Source organism: Syngnathus floridae, chromosome 7 (genome assembly GCF_059516105.1).
Source record: "Syngnathus floridae isolate MCC-2025c chromosome 7, RoL_Sflo_1.0, whole genome shotgun sequence".
Classification (NCBI taxonomy): Eukaryota; Metazoa; Chordata; class Actinopteri; order Syngnathiformes; family Syngnathidae; genus Syngnathus; species Syngnathus floridae.
This window is the reverse complement of record NC_142419.1, coordinates 5,914,305-5,940,894: the sequence shown is the minus strand read 5'-3', so window position 1 is coordinate 5,940,894 and position 26,590 is coordinate 5,914,305. Positions and strand designations below refer to the sequence as shown.

General features: G+C 41.4%; 2 protein-coding genes across 7 annotated transcripts in view; one reads left to right on the top strand and one right to left on the bottom strand.

Annotated features, from left to right (window-relative positions):
* The first annotated feature begins 1,382 nt into the window (after positions 1-1,382).
* On the top strand, positions 1,383-25,914 carry LOC148394880 (uncharacterized). 5 transcript variants are annotated; one of them, XR_015859300.1, is made up of 6 exons: positions 1,388-1,505; positions 1,776-1,874; positions 6,697-6,927; positions 10,250-10,313; positions 10,659-10,793; positions 12,669-13,808. XR_015859300.1 is itself a non-coding variant. In XM_088380020.1 (5 exons), exons 1-5 carry the CDS (start codon positions 1,446-1,448, stop codon positions 12,726-12,728), a joined length of 423 nt encoding a protein of 140 aa, XP_088236146.1. In that variant the 5' UTR covers positions 1,383-1,445; the 3' UTR covers positions 12,729-13,817. The 5 variants fall into 5 exon arrangements, 3 of the variants coding, with proteins under 3 accessions (XP_088236146.1, XP_088236147.1, XP_088236145.1); XM_088380020.1 differs by lacking the exon at positions 6,697-6,927 and having other exon boundaries at positions 1,383-1,510; positions 12,669-13,817; XR_015859301.1 differs by lacking the exon at positions 6,697-6,927 and having other exon boundaries at positions 12,669-13,813.
* Positions 25,551-26,590, bottom strand: part of LOC148394879 (alpha-2-macroglobulin-like protein 1) — a 33,674-nt gene continuing 32,634 nt past the window's right edge. For both annotated transcript variants that reach the window (XM_088380010.1, XM_088380011.1), the window contains exon 36: positions 25,551-26,110. In XM_088380010.1, coding sequence (XP_088236136.1) covers positions 26,088-26,110 — 23 coding nt within the window. In that variant the 3' untranslated portion in view covers positions 25,551-26,087. The remainder of the gene's footprint in view (positions 26,111-26,590) is intronic.

Sequence of the window (26,590 nt, the reverse complement as noted above, 5' to 3'; positions counted from 1 at the left end):
TTTTTCATACACATTTAACTAGTAAAAAAATCACTGGGTGCTAACCACTTGCTCCGTAGTTGAGGAGAATTTTTGTGTGATTACTTATGTAATGATCTGGATGGGTACTTTTAACATTTCCTTGAGTCATATTATTAGGCGGCTCGGTGACGCACTAGTTAGCACGACCGCTTCGCAGGTAAAGGGGTGCAGGTTCGACTCCACCTACTGCCCTCCCTGTGTGGAGTTTGCATGTTCTTCCCGGGTCCGCGTGGGTTTTCCCCGGGCACTCCGGTTTCCTCCCACATCTCAAAAGCATGCTTGGTAGGCCAATTGAGCACTCCAAATTGTCCCTAGGTGTGAGTGCGAGTGCGAATGGATGTTCGTCTCTGTGTGCCCTGCGACTGGCTGGCAACCAGTTCAGGGTGTCCCCCGCCTACTGCCCGATGACTGCTGGGATAGTTTTACAATGTTAATGATTTCATTTTCCTCAACTGCCTTCAAAAACATTGAGTGGGGATTCCTTTCTATTAATTTATCTCTGTTTTCCACATTCGGTGCTGGATTCGGTCTGATTTTTGCTATTTCAGGCCCAACATTTACAAAGAACTGATTCAAACTGTTTGCCACCTCTTCTATATTATAATTTTCAGTATCATTTATAACAAAATATTTAGGTAATTTGCATTGTTCAGTACCTTCACTGATAATGTTGTTTAGCAGTTAATGTTATTTTTATTAGCCTCTAATTTATTTTCATAGGATTCTTTTTTGCTTAATCTTATAATAGTAGTTAGATTATTCTTATATCTTTTGTATTTATCTTCAGCGCCTTCTGTTCTTTGTTTTATGAAGTTCCTATTGAGTGAATTTTTCTTTTTACAGGCATATCTTGAGCCTTTAGTCAACCATGGACTGTTCATATATTTAGTTTTTTTATTATATTCCTTGATTGGACAATGCTTATCATATAATGAAGTGAATATAGTCATTAATTTATTGTATGCATTGTTTACATCTGTTTCTTTATATATTGTATCCCAGTTCGGCTCCATTAATTCATGTTTTAGAGTAGCAATGATCTCGTCTGTCCTAATTATTCTTTGTTGTTTATACTCCCCTATTTCAATTTTGAAATTATTGTCATATACTGTGAATACTGGAAGGTGGTCAGTAATATCAGTAATTAATAACCCGCCTGTTGTCCTGTTTTCTATTATATTGGTGAATATGTTATCTATCAGAGTAGCATTCTGTGATGTTACTCTAGTGCAGTGGTTCCCAAAGTGGGCGGTACCGCCCCCCTGGGGGCGGTGGAAAGATCTGGGGGGGCGGTGAGGACGAAGGGCGCGGTAGGGGGGCGGTGAGGACGAAGGGGGCGGTAGGGGGCGGCAGTCCGAAGTCAGAAGTTGAAGGGGGCGGTAGGGGGGCGGCAGTCCGAAGTTCGAACGTTTGTTTGACGACACATGTGCAGTAGGACGAGTCAGTCGACGGGGGGTGGACGGACGACGATTTGTACACAACATGTGCGGTGGGACGAGTCAGTCGACGGGGGGATTGGGGGGCGCTAGGAATTCACTGGGGAGTCAAGGGGGCGCTAGTCTGAAAAAGTTTGGGAACCACTGCTCTAGTGGGTCTAGTGATTGCAGGAAAGAGACTCAGGCTATGCATTAAATTAAAAAAAATTATCACTATTTCGTTGCTTATTTGGATTTAATATATCAATGTTATAATCCCCGCAAATAACGATATTTTTGTTGCCTTTTTGTATAATCACACTTTCTTTCCATTCTAAGAACGTGTCAGTGCGAGAACGGAAACATTTACGGCCGGCGCACTCACGCCACTCGATCGATCGTCGCTCTTCGGACACCAGTATGGCAGTGGACCAAGAGGTTTGTACGGCTTCGTGTACCAAGTGCACCCTTCTCTTAGAGAGGTTGTCTCTGCTAGAGGGACGTGTCCGCCAGTTAGAGCAGAATAGTGCGATAACAGTAGTTGCGGCGGACATAGACGCTGTAGTCAGCCCGCTAGCCCGGTTAGCATTAGCCCCAAGGTGGCTTGCTTATCGCGATGAGCCAGGTAAGACGCATAGCCGTCCAAAGTCATCTCGGTCTACTGGCCCTCGCACTTTGGTCATAGGTGACTCCATTACCCGAAACATTACGCTTAAAAATCCAGCCACGGTAATGTGTATTCCTGGGGGCAGAGCACCCGACATAGAAGCTAATCTTAGGGAGCTGACTCGCAATAGGCCTAGTCAACAGCGTAGTTCCACCAACGCTAGCTACTCGGACATAGTGATACACGTCGGCTCCAATGATGTTAGGATGAGACAATCAGAGATCACAAAGAAAAACATAGCGAGGACTTGTGATCTGCTCCTCTTATTTATTTATTTGTTGTGTTATTTATTCATTATTTATTCAGCACGCTTTTTGTTATACTTGTTTACTTGTTTGTCTGTTGTGAGCCATGTCTTGTCACCGTGGGATAGGGGGGAACGAAATTTCGGTTTCTTTGTGTGTCTTTGGCATGTGGAGACATTGACAATAAAGCTGACTTTGACTTTGACTTGATCTTGCCAGAAAGATGAGTCGGCGTCGAGTATTTGTCTCTGGCCCCCTGCCTGGGAGAGGCACGGATGAGAGGTTTAGTAGATGAGTCTCCCTTAATCGATGGATGGCTGGGTTCTGTAAAAAGCAGGGACTGTATTTTATAGATAACTGGTCCTCCTTCTGGGGCCGCCCAGACCTGCTGAGGAAGGACGGCCTTCACCCTAACCGTGAAGGCGCCTTCACTCTTTCTAGGAATATAGATTACTGTTTGAGCCACTCATGACAGGTCACTTTAGAGCAGGCCAGGGCACAGGTGATTAGACCACCTGTGAGGATGGTTTTGGAGTCTGTTAAGTTAAAGTTAACTAGCGCTAGACTAGAATTTCAGCATACACATAGCTCCTCGTGTAGACTAGAGCGCGACAGTTTAAATAGTGCTGCAGTACACATAAACCCACTTTCTACTGGGGTAGTAGACAAATCCAATCACTCCGTCCCGACCGGTCTTGCTGATGAAACGGTGCCTGTTTTAGATAACTTCACATGTGTAACAAATATTCATCATCAAATTCCCACGGTCGTTTCATCCCAACGCGCTAATAATCTTTTGAGAGGTGATGTTAGGCACAATTTTACTCGCATCCCGTTTAAAAATCCTTCGATAGATACGCACCCTGATCGACCGATTACACTTAAACTCGGTTTTATGAATATTAGATCGCTTCATATGAAAGCAGTTCTCGTTAATGACCTTATCATGGAACGTAATCTAAACGTTTTTGGACTTTGCGAGACCTGGTTAAAACCTAATGAACTGCTGCCACTTAACGAGGCCTCGCCTCCAAATTTTGTGAGCTCGCATGTGGCGCGTCCTCGAAAAAAGGGTGGGGGTGTCGCCCTCATCTCAAATTCTGAGCTTAGATTTAGGCCTCGCTCAATTCACGTATTTAAAACATTTGAAGTTCTCATTGTGCGATCCACTGCTTTACCGTCATTCTATCTTGCTGTTATTTATCGTCCACCCGGGGTTTACTCTGGCTTCCTGGATGAATTTTCAGAATTTGTGGCTGATCTAGTGACAAATGCAGATAATATAGTTATCATGGGTGATTTCAACATCCACATGAATTCACCGTCAGAACCACTGACTTCGGCATTTCAGACTTTAATCGATACGTTTGGTTTTACGCAAGCCGTACAGGCAGCAACGCATAAGAATGGAAATGCCTTAGATCTGGTATTATCCCGGGGACTAGCAACCTCAAATATAGCAGTACTGCCATACACTACTGTTCTGTCTGATCATTTCTTAATAAAATTTGAAATTTTAGTTCCTTGTCAAAGACAAGAGAGCAATCAGAATTATAGCAGCCGTAATTTTAACTCCATGACTGCAACTGCGCTATCTGAGTTACTGTCGCCGGCAACCGCCATGTTTCCCGCATACAGCGGCTCTATTGATAATCTTACAAATGTATTCAATGCGACATTATTAAAAGCCATTGACTCTGTGGCGCCGCTACGTCTGAAAACTCGCCGTAGATGGCCAACTCCGTGGTTCACAGATGAAACACGTATGCTTAAACAATTATGTAGAAAGCATGAGCGCAGATGGCGTTTAACCAAACTTGAGGTTTTCCATCAGGCATGGAAGGACAGCCTCCTGAAATATAAAGATGCGCTTATCTTAGCAAAAACTCGTTATTTTTCGCAAGTCATTAATCTCAATAAAACCAATTCTAAATACCTATTTGATACAGTGGCAAAGCTAACTCTGCGCCGGCCGACCCCCGATAGCTCCTTCCACTCAGCTGACGAGTTTATGAAATTTTTTGTTCAAAAGATTGAGTCCATTAGGGACGAGATCAAGAATACTATTCCAATCGCTCCGCCGGTTACTAGAGCTGGGGATCATGCAATAACCCTCTAAAATTTTAAAAGCGTGTCCCTTGAAATGCTTACAAAATTGGTTAGTGCGGCTAAACAAACAACATGTTTACTCGACCCGCTTCCAGCCAAACTACTTAAAGAATTATTTCCAATTTTAGGACCGTCCGTCTTAAATATAATCAATCTGTCTGTTTCCTCTGGGATAGTGCCAACAGCCATTATTAAACCGTTACTTAAGCGAGCAAATCTTGACCCGGACTGTCTCAGTTTCAAACCTCCCATTCATGGCAAAACTTCTTGAAAAAGTAGTAGCGCAGCAGCTTATCGATTACATGATCGCTAATAATCGATATGACGCTTTTCAGTCTGGTTTTAGAGCTAATCATTCCACAGAGACAGCACTTGCTAAAGTGACTAATGATCTCCTCATAGCTATGGATTCAAATACGTCGTCTGTATTGTTACTACTCGATCTTAGTGCTGCCTTTGACACTGTAGACTTCGATATTTTATTAGGGCGTCTTAAAAGTTGTGTTGGTATCTCAGGGTTCAGCACTCAGCTGGTTCAATTCCTATCTATCAGACAGGACGCACCGTGTGGTCCATGGCAATACGTCTTCTAAGCTCTATAATGTTACGTGTGGTGTCCCACAGGGATCGGTAGTCGGACCGATTTTATTTAATATTTATATGATTCCGCTTGGGGACATAATACGTAAATATAGTATTAGTTTTCAATGCTACGCGGACGACACCCAGTTATATATGCCATTATCGATGACAGATCCGCGGGACTGTTGTAATCTCGAGGCGTGCCTTGCGGAGATCAAGCAATGGATGTCTCTCAACTTCCTTCATCTTAACCCAGATAAAACTGAGATGTTGATAATTGGTCCTACTCGTTATCAACACTTATTTAAGGAAGCCACTATAACTATAGATAACCGTACTATCACTCAGAGTGATACTGTAACTAATCTCGGGGTAATATTTGACCAAACGCTTTCCTTTCAAAAACACATTAAGAATATAACCAGGATTGCGTTTTTTCACCTTCGTAATATTGCTAAGATTCGTCCGATCCTCTCGACCGGGGATGCGGAAACTATTATACATGCGTTCGTCACGCCGCGCCTGGACTACTGTAATGTATTCTTCTCTGGTCTTCCTAAGTCCAGTATCAAAAGTCTGCAGTTAGTGCAAAATGCCGCTGCGAGGCTGCTCTCACGGTCAAGAAAATTTGATCACATTACCCCAATATTAGCCAAATTACATTGGCTCCCGGTCCATTTGAGATGTGACTTCAAGGTTCTTCTACGAACCTATAAATCACTGCATGGCTTAGCGCCTTCATATCTCGTCGACCTAGTCGTTCCTTATGTTCCGTCTCTTAACCTTCATTCGCAAAACTCTAGTCTTTTAGTTACACCGAGGTCCAAGAAAATGTCTGCAGGTTCTAGAGCATTCTCTATTCGGGCTCCAGAGCTTTGGAATGCCCTACCAATGGATATTAGAACTACTACCTCAGTAGAAACATTTAAGACACGTTTAAAGAGACATTTCTATGAGATGGCCTTTAACTAACTTGGAGTGGCCGATTTGGCCGGAGTTTGTGTTGTTCTCTCTGCCCACCCCCTCCCTGGCTGGGGAGGGGGTTAGGTGGCGCAAAAGCTGATAGCGGGTAGCTGGATTCTCGGGGACCAATTCAAGATGAAGAAACTGCAGCTCAACCTCCTTGAAGACACTGCCAGGACAATCGAGGGCACCTCCGACATCCATTTTTTCATTGATTTTCATATTATGTATTACTTGTGCCCTCTCTGCATCCATTACAACCTGGTGATCCTGAAAGGGGGATCCTTCCATCTGTGGTCCCTTCTCAAAGTTTCTCATTTTCCCCTGGCAGGGGTCTTTTGAGTTTTTCCTTGCCCTTTTGGGAGCTTATGATCAGGGGATGCTTTGAGAATAATTGTCAATTTTTGGCTATGTGAAGCCCTTTGAGACTCTTTGTGATTTAGGGCTATACAAATAAACTTGACTTGACTTGACTTGACTAGAACCAGGAGCTCTATAGACACAGCTTATAATGATATTTTTTACTTTTCTTATCAGCTGTTCTAGTAGTCTTTTCCTGACATAATTAATCAGAATGTCTTTAAATGGTGGCAGGTGTGTGCTAATTCCCATTTAACATGATATTGAATGTAATTGGATCATTTTGAAAACAGCCACATCTCTTGTGCAACTGTTTTTTCTCCATGGCCTGCAGCCTCACCTCATCACCTCCACGCCCTCCTACTCCCCAATAATGACCTACAGTCCCACACTGAGTAACAAGTCTACAGGTCCCCCTCCTCAGGTCCAACACTCCATCCTGCACCACCATCCGGCATCAGCCGGAGAGCAGGCCTACGACACCCTGAGCTTAGAGAGCTCTGACAGTATGGACCAGCGTGTCCACAGGAAACAACTCCGCCTGCTCACCTGATAATTTGTCCAGGTACCCACGACACCTTCACCAAGTCATAATAGTAATGACTGTTGCTTGTACTAGTAACTGATGGCAGAAAATCGAACTATTTTTGTAATTGACTGTGCATTTAAGGCATTTGAGAAAGCGCACAAAACAGCAATTAGGCGAGCGGTGTAATAGAGCATGTTTGAAAAAAATTGGAATTGGTGAATATTTGAGTCGTGAACCATTAATGCCATCAGTATACAGTATAACTTCCTCATGGGCAGTGCTATGTCAACACATTCATTAATGAGAGAGAAGCCTTGGATTCGGAATAATTCCATTTAACCATTTTATGACAAATTCTGTCGGGCACACAGACAAAAGCACCCACAGGCACCATTTCCCAGACTCCCCACCATTTAAAGACATTATCTGCATGTTTTAATTTGGGGACCATCTGTTGGAAGCACATTGTGTACTGTGTTACAAAAGTGTTCACTGCAGAATGCTCCCAAATGAACCCGCTGTTCACAGCTTTGTTGAAGCTCACAAGACAAAACCGTACTGATAAAATATTTTAAATAACTTTAATAGCGTTTGTGCACTAATTAAAAGTTCACATTGGAGACCAAACATCAAAGTAAAGTCATCAGCCCTTATTCTAAGCTAGTTTTTGACACATCCACTGTTTCGTACACCATATGATGCATTAACAAGTCCAGTTCATCACATTCCAAGTACCGTATTTGCCGGTGTATTGGTCGACCTTTTTCGATCCAAAATCGACCGAAAAAAATCGACCTCGACTTATACACCGAGTCATAAAATTTAACTTCGTATTCATCGCTTCAAATGTGATGGTAACCAAGGCCGTTTCTCATGCATCTCATTGTGCGTTGCACTTAGAAATTTTGAACCGGGCGGCGTGCGCGAGTGCGCGGCCCGCTGGAAGTCGAATGAGGCTCCGCGATCTCCTCCGCGGTGCTTATAAACAGCCGATCCGCTCGGCGGGGGCTATTTTCGGCCACTTGGTGCGTGCGCACGGCCTCCCGGATGTGCCGGGCGGGTGCGCGAGCTCGCCGGCCGCTGGAAGTCGAATGAGGCTCCGCGATCTCGTCCGCGGTGCTTGTAAACAGCCGATCCGCTCGGCAGGGGCTATTTTTGGCCACTCGGCGCGTGCGCACGGCCTCCCGGATGTGCCGGACGGGTGCGCGAGCTCGCCGGCCGCTGGAAGTCGAATGAGGCTCCGCGATCTCCTCCGCGGTGCTTATAAACAGCCGATCCGCTCGGCGGGGGCTATTTTCGGCCACTTGGCGCGTGCGCACGGCCTCCCGGATGTGCCGGGCGGGTGCGCGAGCTTGCCGGCCGCTGGAAGTCGAATGGGGCTCCGCGATCTCCTCCGCGGTGCTTATAAACAGCCTATCCGCTCGGCGGGGGCTATTTTCGGCCACTTGGCGCGTGCGCACGGCCTCCCGGATGTGCCGGGTGGCGTGCGCGAGTGCGCTGGCCGCTGGAAGTCGAATGAGGCTCCGCGATCTCCTCCGCGGTGCTTATAAAGTGCCGATCCGCTCGGCTTGGAGCTATTTCCGGCCTCCCGTTGGTGCCGGGCGACGTGCGCGAGCTCGCCGGCCGCTGGAAGTCGAATGAGGCTCTGCGATCTCCTCCGCGGTGCTTATAAACAGCCGATCCGCTCGGCTGGAGTTATTTCCGGCCACTGCGCATGCGCACGGCCTCCCAGAATTTGAACACATTTCGTCAATAAATTTCGCATATTTCTGATTGAATTTTGAAGTTTAATATAATGCAACAATTGAGCTCGAATTATACAAAGGATATATCATAAAATCGTAAATTTCCGTCGAATTTTAGGGGGTCGATTTATACACCGAGTCGACCTATACACCGGCAAATACGGTAATTCCATTTTTTTATGTTAAATGTTACCCTACTATATGTAGGGGAGCTAAAATGCTCATATTTCCAACCTCAGGCTGCATCTCTGAAAATGTGACCTGCCCGAGTGAACATACAAATTCTCTTGTACAAACCGGAATACCGTAATTTTCGAACTATAAGTCGCTGCTTTTTTTCATAGTTTGGGTGGGAGGGCAACTTATATAATAATATGTTTTTGAAATTTTCAAAAAAAAAAAAAAGTGAAACCGCGATAAATGAACCGCAATGTCGCAAGGGATTACTGTAATTTGAATTTGAAGTGACGTCAGCAGCGCGGCGCGGCGGTTGTTTACATAAAGGACAAAGATTGATCACGGGATGACGAAGATGACGAAAGGCCCCACGTACTACCGGCATCATTCGCGGCTTTGTTTCTAAGTGACACGGAGGACGAAGAGTTTGAAGGATTTAAGGATTTGGAGTGACACCGAAGGTTTGAACAACTATTATGGCTTTTACGCACACCCAGTCCTACTCTACGGAGCTCTCTTTCACCTCCGTGGATAGAAGTCGGGGGCCGGTGCTCGGCCGGGTGGCTGTCCGGGGACGGTGGATGGGGCTCGGTCATGGCTTTTACTCACGCACGGTCCTATTCTATGGATCTCTCTTCCACCTCCGTGGCTGGAAGTCCATGCCGCCACACGCCTGAACATTTGTTTTGTTAATTAAAGAGCCGTTTACCAAACCCACGTCTTTCCTTGTACTTTGTTAACGCTACAATATAGTTATATACTAGATCTGTGGAATAACGACGAGGCTGACGTCAGGGCACACGCGCGGCGTTGTTGACAAAGGACGAGGAATTTGATCGATGGATTTAATGATTTCGAGTGCACAGATGGTTTGATAATATTATTGCTTATATAATAGTTATTTGATATCTAATTTATATATCGTTATATGGGCCTGTGGAATATTTTGAAGTGCAAGCGCCGTCAGCGGTGTGCACCCATTGTTGACAAAGGACGATCGATGGATTTAATGAATTGGAGTGACACAGATGGTTTTATAAACGTGTTATTTATGTAATAGTTTTTTTTAATAACTCTGAATGTTACGTCAGGCCCGTTCTCAGCTCTTCGTTTGTGTTTATGTCACGTTAGCATACCTATCGTTTAGCTTGTTGCTCGTTCATGTCTGTTCTTGGTGTTGGATTTTGTCGAATAAATTTCCCCCCAAAATGGGTCTTCTCCTCCGGAGCGACTTATGTTTTTTTTTCACGTTATTGTGCTTTTTATGGCTAATGCGACCTATATTCCAGAGCGACTTTTAGTCAGAAAATTATGGTATATTGAAATCACACACTGCCACCCTTACTCTAATTTCTAAGAGAAAAAGCATGCGTAAAACCCCAAATATCTTCGAATAAATTTGAATTCAACTGCTGTGATTTTGTTTCCACCTCTAGTGTTGGAGGAACAGAGGCTCAGAAGAATGAAGAGCTGGAGAAAGCAAGACCTATTGAGTTTCGGGTAAGTGCCATTACAACACGGGCGTTATGCGATCGTGCATGTGATTGTTTGGAATCAGATTTTGGTGATTGATGACTTTTTGTAGTAATGCTGTCAATAAGGCCGAATGATTCAATATTGCAATTTACTACTTTCATTCATTTTTATTGGCCTTTTCAACAGTCGATTTTGTCACTCTCTGCCTTGAATGTGCTGATACAGTGTTGAAATACCTGTCAAAATGAATAGCTATTATGCAAATAGTGTTTTGACAAGCACAAGGACAACAAACTCAAGAAGTATATATTGAATTATTTTCAAAGTGTAGTCTCGTCGAGAGTATTGAATGAAATAGCTCTCTTTCAGGAACAGGAGAGCGTCGCTCGCCATCAGATGTTGGAGGAAGAGCGGAAAAGAAGGGAAGCAGCGAAAAGACTGCAAGATGAAACTCTCCCCCAGCCGAGAAGGAACTTAAGTTTGAGGACCAAGAACTTCTCTCAGGTTAGTAAAAGGAGATGTAATTGGAATTGAGTGGTGTGAAATGGCCTGGCCTCCAAACTGATAGCTAAGCTTTACAGACATGGACTTCTGACGGAGTCTGGAATGAAGTCTCTGCTGCTTGATGTCGCTTTAAAAAAAAAAAAAAAAGATACATCTGGTGTTTTTCAACTTTAATGCGTGTTTGTAAGGGTTTTAAGACAAATCATCCCGAATAGAAACCCATATTGGTCATACAATATATACATACATTGGCGTGTGTATATATATATATATATATATATATATATATATATATATATATATATATACATATATATACGTACATATATACATACATACATACATACATACATACATACATACATACATACATACATACATACATACATACAAAGATGACTTGTTCTTCACAGCAAACAATACCGCTGACATAAAACTTTTCTTGGACTATGAACAATTACTAGAACCTCTAAAGTTGTGTTCACTATGTATACATGTATATAATCAAGATTCAGAAACACCCTTTCAAAGATGATCTTCTATTGAACAGCCTCAAACTGTAATTAGATCCATCAAATCAGACTGTATTGAATGATCTCGAGAGCCAATGACAATTTGTCATCATCATTCTTATCAAATGACTGTTTTTAGCTGTGATGAATGTCATAAACATCTTCCTGTAAATGGTAAAAAGCCGCAGGATAAATGTATTGACCTTTCTCTAAAGTGGGGCTCATAAAATGTTGATATAGTATATGCATATATATATGTCTGATATCGTATGTAATGTAATGTAAAAATGGAAATGTTTTAAGTACATTTATATAAATTGTATTTTTTTAGTTTATCATGCAACATATTTTAAGCTTTCCGTAGGCCAGGAGTGTCGAAGTCAAATGGACGGAGGGCCAAATAAAAAAATTAGCTACAAGCCGAGGGCCGGACTGATCGAATGTTCATTGAAATTTTTTTAAATGACGCATATAGTCTAGTGAACCTAATTGAACCTACTGAAAACTTAACAAATATATTCCAATATGATCAGATAAATAAAGCAATATTTTCTTATGGCTCTGTCAATAATCTTTAATTTTCAACAGACACAAACGACAAATTTCCTTTATATAAAAATCCCCATAACATGAACATTAAATGAAAGAAACCTTTATTGTTTAAGGCACCATCAGTAACCTATATTTTATATTTTAGCAAAAGTGGGCTAAATTTACTTCAAAGAAAAAAATAATAGCAATTTTCTATCATCCACGCAACTGAAATATTTTTAAAATGTAATTGGATTGAAATACAATAAAATAAAGTGCAAAAATCTATTAATCAAAAGTAACATGCAGTGAAAACAAATATTAAACTTTAACTTTTAAACTTTCTATTTTAGCAAAAGTGGGCTAAATTTACTTCAAAGAAAAAAATAATCCGCGTCTTTCGTTTCATAATGTCGTCTCAGATTATACTCTTTCAGTACCGCCACACTTTCTCCACACAGAAGACACAGGTTTTCCTGCTACCTCCGTGAACATATACTCCGACTCCCACCTTGTTTGAAACCCCCGGTTCTCAGTGTCCACCTTCCTTTTTGCCATTTTTGATGGGTATCTGAAAGTTAATTTTACAGTTATGCTGACGACTGCTGTGCTAATAATAAACACTGAAATGAAGCAGCGTACTGCTCGGTGCGTCACCGTTGCATTGTGGGAAATGTAGTATTGGTGCTTGTAAAAGATCTGCGGGTTGCCGGCTTGCTGCGGTCTGCGGGCCGGTTCTAATAATAAATCAAGATCATCCCAGGGGCCGTAAAAAACCTTCTCGCGGGCCGGATGTGGCCCGCGGGCTTTGACTCTGACATATGTGCCGTAGGCTATAGAACCCTTGGAAAAACCATCCACACTGAGAAGATGTGCAAGATGGGAGGCATGATCAGCATTGAAGAAATGCTGGTTCATCTTTGACTGCCTCAAAAAGACCTTCTCTTGCTACGTTGATAAGAAGGATTATCTGGAAAGGTCCTCGTACTTTGGAGATTCTCTGTATTTTTCGGATTTACTCCTTTGTGACTCATTTTCAAGCATCCAATATTGACAGCAGTAGTCTCATCACTGAAAAATATACAGTATTATTAACAACATGGTGTAAAACACGATATAAATACTTGTCCAAAAATGTCTTTCCTTATTTGTTGTCTTTCTTTACCTGTTAAGCTAACACAACCATTCATACATTTATACATTCATATTACGTACTGCTTATCCTCACAAGATTCATTATTTTTTCAAAAATGGGTAGTTGTTGTGATGTATCCATTCCAGTTTCCCCAGAAACAAGAAATATCCCCCCCAAAAAATACATCACTGCATTTGTTTTAACTGACTGCTGATCTATCTTGTCCCGTCTCTTGCCGTAAGCTTCGTCTGTCCGTCCATCCGTCCATCCATCCATCCATCCGTCCATCCATCCATCCGTCCGTCCGTCCGTCCGTCCATCCATCCATCCATCCATCCATCCATCCATCCATCCATCCATCCATCCATCCATCCATCCATCCATCCATCCATCCATCCATCCATTATTTGTACCGCCTGTCCCCACGGGGGTCGCGGGCAGGCTAGAGCCAATCCCAGCAGTCATCGGGCAGTAGGCGGGGGACACCCTGAACCGGTTGCCTGCCAATCGGAGGGCACACAGAGACGAGCAACCATTCGCACTCGCACACACACCTATGTGCAATTTGGAGTGCTTGATTGGCCTACCAAGCATGTTTTTGGGATGTGGGAGGAAACGGAAGTTCCCGGAGGAATCCCGTGCAGGCACGAGCAGAGCATGCAAACTCCACACAGGGAGGGCCGCCGGTGGAATCGAACCCGTAACCTCTGAACTGTGAGGCGGACGTGCTAACCAGTGCCACACCGTGCTGCCCAGCCGTCAGCTTCGTGTGATACTTGTAAATAGGATAAAGGGGATGAAAACATTTTGACTAAATTGGTGGCACACTTGTATTAAAGACTAAAAAAAAATTCAAGATTGAGAACTATAATTATTGTTGTAAATGTATCATTTTGGGTCTAACAGATTTGGGTTTCCCTTTTTTTATGGTCACAACCCCCAGAAATGTTACACATGTATGATATATATATACATACACATACACACACACACACACACACACACACACACACACACACACACACACACACACACACACACCGTAATTTCCAGTGTATAAGCCGCACCGGTGTATCAGCCGCACCAGCTAAAATTCTGGAATATTTTCATTTTTTTTCTCACATAAGCCACACCGTGCTATAAGTCGCACGTACACACACGTTTTTTACAACGAAAGACAGTACACAGAAAAAGTTTTAATAACATACTTTAACATGTCTTTCTAAACCTTGCCTGTGACGCAGCAGTAGTATCGCAGCAACACAGAAGTGTGCACGCGAGTTAATAACAAAGAAATACTGGACACAGAAAGCTTTTTTAAAGATTTAATAATATACCTTAACATTTCTTTCAAAACACTACCTGTGACGCGGCAGGAATACCGCAGCAACACGGAAGTAATGCAGCACTAATAGGGCTTGATTAAATAAAACATACCGGTAAAAGTCACTGAGACGCGGCGGTAACACAGCAGCAACACGGTAGCACAGCACTAACAGGGCTGGTTAAAGTAAAAGTATGAAAAAGAGCTTCATCGTCTTCATCTTCCTCCTGTGCACTGGAACCATCGAAGTCTTCCTCCTCAATTTCCGATTGGAATAGCATGAGATATCCTTCGCCACACACTTTCTCAGTATCTCTTTTGTCGTCGTTTTTATCCATTTCTTCTAGCATTTTCCATGATGAGGGTCTGTTCACGCTAATCTTATTCATGCAGGAAGCGCTAAATTACCGTAATTGCCGGACTATAAACCGCACCGGATTATAAACCGCACCAGCTAAAATTCAGGGATATTTCTTTTTTTTTCTTACATAAACCGCACCGGACTATAAGCCGCACGTGCACACGAGTTTTTCACAAAGAGAGACAGTACATAGAAAGCCTATTTAACGTTTTAATAACATACTTGAACATGTCTTTCTAAACATTGCCTGTGACGCAGCAGTAGTACCGCAGCAACGCGGAAGTGTGCACGCGAGTTATTAGCAAAGAAAGACTGGACACAGAAAGTTTTTTTTAAAGCTTTAATAACATACCTTAACATTTCTTTCCAAACACTGCCTGTGACGCGGCAGTAATACCGCACAGCAACACAGAAGTAACACAGCAAAGTCACTGAGACGCGGCGGTAACACAGCAGCAACACGGTAGCACAGCACTAACAGGGCTGGTTAAAAAAAACATACCAGTAAAAGTAAAAAAAAGAGCCGTCTTCATCTTCCTCCTGTGCACTGAAACCATCGAAGTCTTCCTCCTTAGTGTCCGATTGGAATATCGTGAGATATCCTTCGCCTCACACTTTCTCAGTCTCTCTTTCGTCGTCGGTTTTATGCATTTCTTCGAGTGTGAAGAGGGTCTGTTCATGCTAATCTTATTCATACACGAAGCACTAAATTACATTAAACTAGCGAGCGACACGTATAGCTTAAAAGCGGCATCATATGCATTTCTTTTATCCCCCATAATGACGGTTTGTGTATAGAAGCTTCCTGTCTTTGTGTGAATGCGGGTGTGTGCGTGATGCGCGAGACGATCACGTCTTCTTCGGCGCATTATCTCTTCTTCACCTGTCTCGCTCTTGCTTCCTGCTAGAGCGCCCCCTGGAGGCCGGAGGCCGTAAAAATCCATAAGTACGCCGCGCCGCCGTTTAAGGTTCAAAGTAATCTTCTGAATAAAATGCATTAAAAGTTCACATTCATCACAACTTGTTTTTGGTGAGCAAAATGTCAGAAGAATTGAATTTAAATGCTGATTGATTGGGTTTTAATACAATGCAGATGGTCCAAACAGCGCCACTGCTTTGTGTAATCTCTGAGTGATATGGCAGAGTAAGAGAAAGGGTTTAGAGCACAGGTGTCAAACTCAAGGCCCGGGGGCCAGATACGGCCCGCCACATCATTCTATGTGGCCTGCGAAGACAAATTGTGCACCAGATTCGTGTGTCATTACTAGAATTGCAAATTGTCTTCAGTTTTAATAATGTCTTTTTTTTTAAATATTTGACCAGTTTTTATTCGTCTGATTTGAAAACGAGTTATTTGCCAGTTTGTTTTGTAGCTTTTACTGTATATAATAGTGTTAAGAGTAAAAGTGATCAAGTCATCACAAAAATCACGAAAAAAATCTTATATAAGCCGCACCTGATTGTAAGCCGCAGGGTTCAAAATTTTGGAAAAAAGTTGCGGTTTATACACCGGAAATTACGGTGTGTATATATATATATATATATATATATATATATATATATATATATATATATATATATATATATATATATATATATATATATATATATATTACCGTAATTTCAGGACTATAAGTCGCGGTTTTTTTCATAGTTTGGGTGGGGGGGCGACTTATACTCAGGAGCGACTTATATATGTTTTTTTTTTCACAAATTTTTACTTGATCATTAAGACATCACTTAAAAGTATAGTTGACCACTTCCCATGTTATTTTTAGTATAGTTGATCACTTAACATGCTTTTATATCTTTATCTTGAACATATTCAAAACATAAAAAATAGAGAAAACATCAAATAAAGCAATTAACACTTTAAGGCACCATATCCAAGTCCACTGTCTGTTTGCTCCTCTTATATTTATTATTATTATTTATTATTATTTGTTTATCATTTATTCAACACTCTTATTTATTCATTGTTTATGCCTTCTTGGGTTTTTTTGTGTTGCTTGTATGGATATGTGTACTATCTCACCGAGGGATAGTGGGAACGTAATTTCAATCTCTTTGTGTGTCTTGGTATATGAAAAAAAAATCGACAATAAAGCAGACTTTGTCTTTGATAAAACAACCAAATAAACAAAACAAAAAACTACATTTAAAAAAATATATATTTTCAGACGAAACTGGATGAGGGCGCTTTAAATTTCACCGTTGGCCGTGACTCATCAACTGGGTGGGCTTAAGAAAAATGGCACCAAAAAGAAAGTCATATTTTGCAAGTTACAAACTTCAAGTTGTAAAATATGCAGCTGAAAACAGTAATCAAGCAGCAGAAAGAAAGTTTGGAGAACCGTGATGTACCAATGGATTACTATTTCAAGTGACGTCAGTGGCACCGCGCGGCGCGACCCACGTAAGGACAACACCGGCATCATTAGCGGTGATCATTTCTAAGTGACACGGAGGACAAAGAGTTTAAAGGAATTAAGGATTTGGAGTGACATAGAAGGTTTGAAAAACTATTATGGCTTTTACGCACGCCCGGTCCTACTCTACTGAGTCGGGGGCCGGCGCTCGGTCGAGTGGCTGTCCGCGAACGGTGCATGGGGCTCGGACATGACCATTACGCACGCCCGGTCCTCTGCCATGGAGCTATCGTCTCTGGAAGTCCACGCCGCCACACGCTTGGAAGTTTGTTTTGTGGAATAAAGAGCCGTTTACCAAACCTACGTCTATCCTTGTACTTTGTTAACGCTACAATATAGTTATATACTAGATCTGTGGAATAAAGACGAGGCTGACGTCAGGGCGCACGCGCGGCGATGTTGACAAAGGACGAGGAATTTGATCGATGGATTTAATGGATTTAAAGTGCACGGATGGTTTGATAATATTATTGCTTATATTATAGTTATTTAAAATATAGTTTATCTATCGTTATATGAGCCTGTGGAATATTGTGCAAGCGCCCTCAGCCACGCGCAGCCATTGTTGACAAAGAACGATCGATGGATTTAATGAATTGGGGTGACACCGATGGTTTTATAAACATGTTATTTATGTAATGGTTGTCCTAAATCACTCTATATGTTACGTCAGGCCCGTTCTCAGCTCCTCATTTGTGTTTGTCACGTTAGCATACCTATCGTTTAGCCTGTTGCTATCGTATCGAATGATCGATGGATTTAATGAATTGGAGTGACACCAATGGTTTTATAAACATGTTATTCATGTAATAGTTGTCCTTAATCACTCTATATGTTACATCAGGCCCGTTTTCAGCTCTTTGTTTGTGTTTGTCACGTTAGCATACCTATCGTTTAGCCTGTTGTTGCTATCGTTTAGCCTGTTGTTGCTCGTTCATGACTGGTTTTGGTGTGGGATTTTGTCGAATAAATTGCCCCCCAAAATGCGACTTATACTCCGGAGCGACTTATATATGTTTTTTTTCACTTTTGGGGCATTTTATGGGTGGTGCGACTTATACTCCGGAGCGACTTATAGTCCGGAAAATACGGTAGATTCCACATTTTCATGACAAAAAGCTTCGTCATACAGTTTCATGTTTTTACAAGTAATTGTTACAATGTATACAGATTTTGTGGCAGTATAAGAATATATTATTTTTGTAAGTGCACTTCCCAGGACGGTACGAGACATTCTAATTTGGTCTAAAGCGGACTGTGATTTTACCAGAGGACATAATGTAGCCGGTTGGTGTAGTATATGGAATTTCCAGTGTTTTCCCTAAACAAGAATAATAAGAATAATTTAAACTCTGTATGATTATGTTCCCCCAGTGCTGAATCTAACTGTGAACTAAAGGTCAGAGGAAATTACTTAATATAATCTTGCACACTGGATGCAGGACAATTACAACATAAAAAAAATTGCTTTCCATCACATCTTCCGGGAAGGACAGGGTATGAAAGGGCTTCAAATATAAATGATAAATTTAAAAATGTGTGTCAGACTCAGACATGTACGTGGCAGTCAGTTTTCTCCAAAACGATGTCTGAACATGTATGCTCAATCCAAAGCTTCAGCTTGTGGCGCAGTGACTGATGTGCCGACTTGAGCTTTGGGACACTTGTTCACTTTCAGCCCTTTGAAGTCTTCTGAAGGTTCCGCTTAAAGCCTCTTAAAGCGCACCTAGTTTCAAGTGAGGAGGCGTGTTGAGATTACTCACGCTGTCATTAAAATGCGCGAGGCGGTGTCGCTCTCCGAGGAGGCTGATTGAGATGCAACACTTGCCCTTGTCTCTTGACCTTGAACAATAAGTAACGGGAAGTGACACGCCCACATTAAGAAGGCTGTTAATTCCTGCTGATCTTTCCTTACCACAATGTAGCATTTCGGTCTCAATCAAATGAGATGCAAACGCAAGGCTATTTGAATGTTAAACAGGTCATTAGCAGATAATAGCGGCGTATTAAAGTATTCCTCGAAATGTAGTGCATCTCTACCTACTACTCTTTAAGTTGGCTTGTGGAGTGTTTGTGCCTGGAGGTGGAACTGGGGTGTTGAGTTCCCCACCGGTTCCTTACTGCACTTCTGCAGTGGCTGATGAAACAAAGTGCAATCATGTACCAGAGTAGCGCAAGAAGCCAGTCAAATCCAAACATACAATAAGAGCAGATTTTGCTTAGAAAAGAGAGGGCCAAAAGTGCTGTGCTTGTCATTTTTTATCCATCAACGCAAACACGCTCGTCATCAAACTTGGAAAAGATGTGGAGCGAGTCAAGGTGTGACTGACTCCAACTGAAAATTCAACAGTGTTGGTTTGTTTTTTTAGCTTTTGCTCTTCCTTTAGACAAACACAAGACCAAACTGAAGGGTGTAATATACTTCTTAAGCTATCAAAGAGGTCCATTAAAATCACCACCGCAACACCACTGTCATGCCATTGTCTGGGTTTTTATTACTTTTGATTAGATTTTATTTTGTCACGTTTTTCATGCCTGTTGGTATTTCTGTCCACCTGTGCTCATTTCCTCGATACCTTGTGTCAACCAATCGGCTTTCTCTGCCTCATCTAGGTGTTTATCGATGTCTTTTCATTTTTCTTATATTTAGTTACCTGGGGCCTCATATCGAAAGACTTGCGTGACTTTCATATTAAAACTTTTCATACTACTCCCCTCCGGACGGCGTGATAGAGCACCACTCTTAGTCTCAGAGTCATTGCTGTGCAGTAACATTCTGCTCTCCACCCTTTTTTTTTTAATTGTCTACACTGTTTGTACTATGTATCCTCTCTGCATCCATTGCAGCCTGGTCATCCTGGAAGAGGGACCCTCCCATCTGTGGTCTCTTCTCAAGGTTTCTCATTTCCCCTAGTTGGAGTTTCGAGTTTTTCCTTGCCCTCCTGGGAGTTTAAGATCAGGGGATGTTTGAGAATATTTTTCATTTTTCACATGTCCCGAGTGTTGTTAGTCACCTAAATGTTGAACAGAGGCTGTGATGTACCAAAGTCAAATTCCTTGTTTGGCACGCTCAAACATGGCGAATAAAAACTCTTGAATCTTGAAAACACAGCATACAGCTAACTCAAGAAAATGCCAAACACACCAAAAAGAAATGTTGGCATACCTGACTCCTCCCTCACCACACCCCTGTAAAAACACAAAGTAGTATAAACAGTGGTTGCCACTGGGAGTAATCACTCTCCCCTGGTTCCTCTCAATCCTTGTCGGTTCATCGTTTGTTTGCTGATTCAAGTCTGATAAATCCTGTCTTGTTTGCTGTCGCTGGAAATGTATCCCCAATTTTGCTCCATTACTTTGGACATCGTTTACATTTTGGTTGGACTATTCCACAGTGCTTTGTTTTCCTTTTTTGTTTCCTTAATTACATATTTTTGAGAGGCTCACAAGCTATCCTGCCCTACTTTTGGGTCCTCGTTGATACATACCGTGACAAGCACAAAGCTATGTGCTGTTATTTGCAATCAAACTTCATTCCCTCATTTTTCTTTGCAGTTGCTCTTTCAGTTTGACCTGTTCTCACACACACCATTCTTTGCTTTCTTTCCTTCTATTCTGCCACGTTTGCTTCGGCCGGCAACTCTCACGTCTGAGCGGCTTTTTTCAACTTGAATCCGACAAGTGTATATATCCACCACACTGCCCGTTCACCTGTCTAGTCGCACACATCCCCGTAGTTGGAAAGCTGCCAGCGAATGAGAATGACTGAAACCTGAAATCCTCAAGTTGGATTTACGTCTCAGTGTGTTTTGTTTGATCTGCCAATTCTGCTTGTTCCCTCTGCCCTCCCCCTTTTTTTCCGGACGCCAGCTGAATGTCATGTGTAGAATACGGTTTCCCTTTTATAAAAAAACAGGATTAACCCCTATATTTATGAAAGGAGATATTTGTCTAGTTTTACTTTTCTAGAGAAAGTTACAGTACTGTTTAAAAATCTAAAGCATTATTCTATTTGATTTGATCATAATTGTATTCTGTATGATTACCATAAACACTGCCCTTCAAAAGACTTTTTTTGCCACAGAATATTAAAAATATTTGTTCAGAATATGAGACAAGTTCTTTCAGGTAATTATTATGTGTGTATTTGATCAAGGATGATTTTTTTTTATTTGACTCATTTTTTATTTATCAGTAGAACATGTGACTGATGGGGGTTTTGATTCCCAAGTGCATCCTGTGACATCCATTATTCAAATAATGACTTAGTCATTTTTGGTGTAGACGTTACACATTGTTTAGAACAGGAGTGTCAAAGTCAAATGGACGGAGGGCCAAATAAAAAAATTAGCTACAAGCCGAGTGCCGGACTGATCGAATGTTCATTGAAATTTTTTTAAATGACGCATATAGTCTAGTGAACCTAATTGGACCTACTGAAAACTTAACAAATATATTCCAATATGATCAGATAAATAAAGCAATATTTTCTTATGGCTCTGTCAATAATCTTTAATTTTCAACAGACACAAACGACAAATTTCCTTTATATAAAAATCCCCATAACATGAACATTAAATGAAAGAAACCTTTATTGTTTAAGGCACCATCAGTAACCTATATTTTATATTTTAGCAAAAGTGGGCTAAATTTACTTCAAAGAAAAAAATAATACCAATTTTCTATCATCCAGGCAACTGAAATATTTTTAAAATGTAATTGGATTGAAATACAATAAAATAAAGTGCAAAAATCTATTAATCAAAAGTAACATGCAGTGAAAACAAATATTAAACTTTAACTTTTAAACTTTCTATTTTAGCAAAAGTGGGCTAAATTTACTTCAAAGAAAAAAATAATCCGCGTCTTTCGTTTCATAATGTCGTCTCAGATTATACTCTTTCAGTACCGCCATACTTTCTCCACACAGAAGACACAGGTTTTCCTGCTACCTCCGTGAACATATACTCCGACTCCCACCTTGTTTGAAACCCCCGGTTCTCAGTGTCCACCTTCCTTTTTGCCATTTTTGATGGGTATCTGAAAGTTAATTTTACAGTTATGCTGACGACTGCTGTGCTAATAATAAACACTGAAATGAAGCAGCGTACTGCTCGGTGCGTCACCGTTGCATTGTGGGAAATGTAGTATTGGTGCTTGTAAAAGATCTGCGGGTTGCCGGCTTGCTGCGGTCTGCGGGCCGGTTCTAATAATAAATCAAGATCATCCCAGGGGCCGTAAAAAACCTTCTCGCGGGCCGGATGTGGCCCGCGGGCCTTGACTCTGACATATGTGGTTTAGAATATCAGATAGCTGTCTTTTTTAAAGCTAAAAGAAGTAACACGTGTAGAGCAGACGGAAAAAAACAGCAGTTGGTGAGATGAGAGACACAAGCTCCACATGGCAAGATGAAGGCATCACGGAAAACAACATATGGGCATAACATTACAGCCCTCAGTCATGGACATTCATATGAAAGGACTAACAATTGCCCCCTCACAGCTGAAGCCAGAGGGCAGCCATTTTACACTGCCGCTTTGACTGCAAACGTCTGTTATTTTTAGGTGTGTATTTCAGGCAAACTATGGCCCGCAGGCCTCATCCGGCCCGCCAAACTTGAATAAATTGTATTATTGAAATTTTTTTGGGTCATTTTTCCTGCAATTAGTATGTTTCCCCAATAGATGGGGAAGCGCCCGCCCGCGCATTTACTACCGAAAGCCGTGTCAGAAAGCTCGGTGCACACTCACAAGTGCGTGTACGTACTAAGTAGTCCGGACCCGGCGCACTCCGCGCTCTATTTCCATCAGTGCCGAATTTCGAGTGTGGGCCGTGACGTCAGCATTCTCGTAATTCGCGCGCTGAGTTTTCAGATACAGTTTTACGTTAATGCCACCCACAAACCTTCCCCTGGAATCCTTCCACTAAAATGAGTGGCCCGAGGAAAAGAATGGTGGACATTGAGTGCCGAGTGTTTAAAAAAAAGAGAGGACAATTTGGCTCGAGCTACGTGTGTGAGCAGACGTTCCGCCACATGAACGTCAACAAAGCCCGTCACAGCTCTAGGTTAACTGACTGACACCTCGGCTCTATCCTAAGAATTACCACAACAAATTTTACTCCAGACCATGATGCACTAGCAAAAAAGGGAGACCAACAATACTATTGATTTCTTTATTACTTTATTTAGAAGTATTCTTTCACTGATTCTTCAAGATTATGTATTTGGTCAGAATGTTTGCCGTTTGATGTGATTTCGCCTCATTAGATAAACATATTTCATAAATCTGACTTGCAGGCGCTGAAGTGATGGAAACTATTATTCATAATAACAGTGTCGTATTTAATGAGAATCACTGATGGTAGTTTTTGGGTGAAGTATTTTTTAATGCTGTTAATAAATGCATTTGTTTTCAAAAAGTTTTTTTTGAATATCCATGCTTTACTACCTACTAAAAGCACAAACCTTTTATGCAATGACCTTTACATGTCATTTCTATTAACACAAACACTCCATCCATCTGCTCCTGGTTCGGCCCCCCGATCAAAATTTAGAACCAAATTCAGCCCGCCAGTTAAAAAGTTTGCCCACCCCTGGGCTAGAATCTCTATATACAGCTATGAGCAAACTACAGCCCGCGGGCCACATCCGGCCCACGGGACCGTTTAATCCGTCCCGCCAACCCTAAATACATTGTATTACTACAGTTTTTTGGGGGGTCATTTTGCCTGCAATGACTGCGTTTCCCCAGTAGATAGGGAACCACTCGCTTACGCATTTACTACCGGAAGCCGTGTTAGAAAGCTTGTTGCACACTCGCAAGTGCGTGTACGTACTCAGTAGTACGGAAATGGCGCGCTCGCGCTCTATTTGTATCAGTGCCGAATTTAGAGCGTGGGCTGTGACGACAGCATTCTTATAATTTGCGCGCCGAGCTTTCGGATACAGTTTTACGGTAAGGCCACCCACAAACCTTCCCCTGGAATCCTTCCATTAAAAAGAGTCGCCCAAGGAAAAGCAAGGTGGACACTGAGTGCCGAGTGTTTAAAAATGAGGAGGAAATCAAAGCAGCTGTGTAGTATCATAATGTTGACATTAAGTGAACACAAAACACGCACCACTCACACACACACACTTACACTTACTGAGTTGTGTCAGAGGGCCACACCTACGATAACTTAAACCTGCTCAATTTTCTTCCATTGTAAAATGCACAAAATTATTTATTTTAAATAACTGGTATTGATAATTAGAAGAATACAATTATTCTGTTTATATTTATATTAAGCTATGTGAAATTGTGGCGTATAGGTCAAATAAAAAAAACAATCATTATTCAGTACAATTTATTCTTAACTTCTTTAACTTTTCCTCAAATGACAAAACCGCTGCATCTCTGTGGGTGTGAAGTTTGATAAAAAGTCCTTGTTGGGCTTGCAGTTTTGCTAGCAATGCATCAGGCTCTGTTGCGCGCTCTTTATCAGACAGATTTCTGTATTATTCCTCATGCTTGGTCGTGTAGCAACAATTCAAATTATATTCTTTAAACACAGCGACCTGTGTACCACAAATCAGGCACACGGCTTTACCTTTCATTTCTGTAAAGAAATACTTGGCAGTCCATGTCTTGTTGAAAACACTTGTCAACTTTTCTTTTCTTAGGGTCAGCACACATTTTGAGGGCAGCATTACTTCGCGCTGTTCACCTTCGCGCACAGCTCACATACACGGACGCTACACGGAAGTGCAACACCTTTCAAAATGAAAGCAAAACAGTTGTATTGCACGCACGACACATTTTTTTTTTAAATTAAGTTGTAATCAAATGTAATTTACGATTGGCCTCATGCGGGCCGGACAGAGATTATTATTTTACTATAGTTATTTGTAAGAAAGCATTTACTTCTTTGTTAAACAAATGCTTGGGCCTGAAAAAAAGGTTTTGCTCTTTGGGTTCAGTGTTATACATGTATAATAATGATAAAAAATAAAGGTTTCTATGGATTTTCCCTATCACGGGTTCTTTTTGGAACATAACCCCAGCATAAAACGAGGGATTACTGTATTCCAAACATATAAAATGATAAAAAAATGGATTTCTACAAATATTTTTATATAGACCGATAAGAACAAAATGTGATTGAAAGGGCAAAGAATGAAGAAGGATCTGCTTATGATTCACAACACACAAGTTTATCTTTGAAGGATGGCGGCTTATGTAGAGGGCTCACAAAATGTGTTCTTTAGACAAGAGGGCGAATGCTTGCAGAGCCACATCATTGAAGGACACGGCAGCCTCCATATCACCCACCTGCAGGGCAGGCCAACGAGTTGCTGACATGACCAGCATGTTCACCAGCAGGACTGTGTAAGAAGGTCGTTAGTCACCAGACATTGATGATGAGGTCACCACGGAGTGCAAGATGCCTGAATGGAAGTATGGTCCCGAAATGAATAAATGCCATTGTTTATGTTATTGTCCATTTTATTTCATGACTGTTACATTTGTGTATGGTACTGTATTGATGAATGCAATCTACTTTAAAAAAGAAAGGTACAGAAATATTAAATCACCCATACCTCGACTAACACATAACGTTGTTTGTTTGTTTTTTTAACAGATGTTTTTTTCTTACAGATTGTTTTTTTTTATACAGTTGTTGGTACCTTGTATGTATCATCCTACACTTATTGTTAAAAACTGAAATTTGTCAATCCTATTAAAAGTGTTACAGAGCACAGTCTAATTTTCATGGTTCCAGTGGGTTAAAAGAGTTAAAAAAAGATTTCCAGTGTTGTGGTGAGGCAGCAAGAACTAATAAGTGAATTCGGATTTTTTAAAATAAGGGAGTACAGAGATGCAAAGAACATTGTCTGCAATCACAGGGTTCCCTTTAAAATCAAAACATCAAAGTAAGTAAAAGCAAGTAAAGACACATCTCCCAAGTTTGAGGAACATCTCATCTTTCAGATATTGATCTGAGTTGTCTCCTCTGTTCATTTAAAGGTTGCTGATAACGTCACCTGGAACGCAAAAATAATTTCATTATTCTTCTGTTACTATGTCTGGCAGTATATGTTGCAGAGCGTAACCAAAATGAATGATCCCCTTTTAATAATTATTAACATTTAATTTGACTGAAATTCAATTTTAAGCGTGGAACCTTGACATCAAATATATTTTCTGTAGAGCGCGTCCGTCCGTCCATCCATCCATCCATGAAAAAGCAGGAGTTGTAGTGCCATTATTACAAATTTTACATTGAATCCATGTGATGCGAGTGTATCAGAATCAGCTTATTACAGTTGTGAGTAGACTCAGCAGCTTAACCCCTTACCATTCCTGTTTCGTGTGTTTGCGCTGTCTGATTTAAGTGCTCGCTGAGCGTGCAGATATGATTGTACTTTAAAACGGTTGGCATTATTCAAATCTCCAGGAACTCACAGCCTGACGTTATTCTGAATGAAATGCATTTCTTACAGCCTAGAACATTTTTTTTGTTG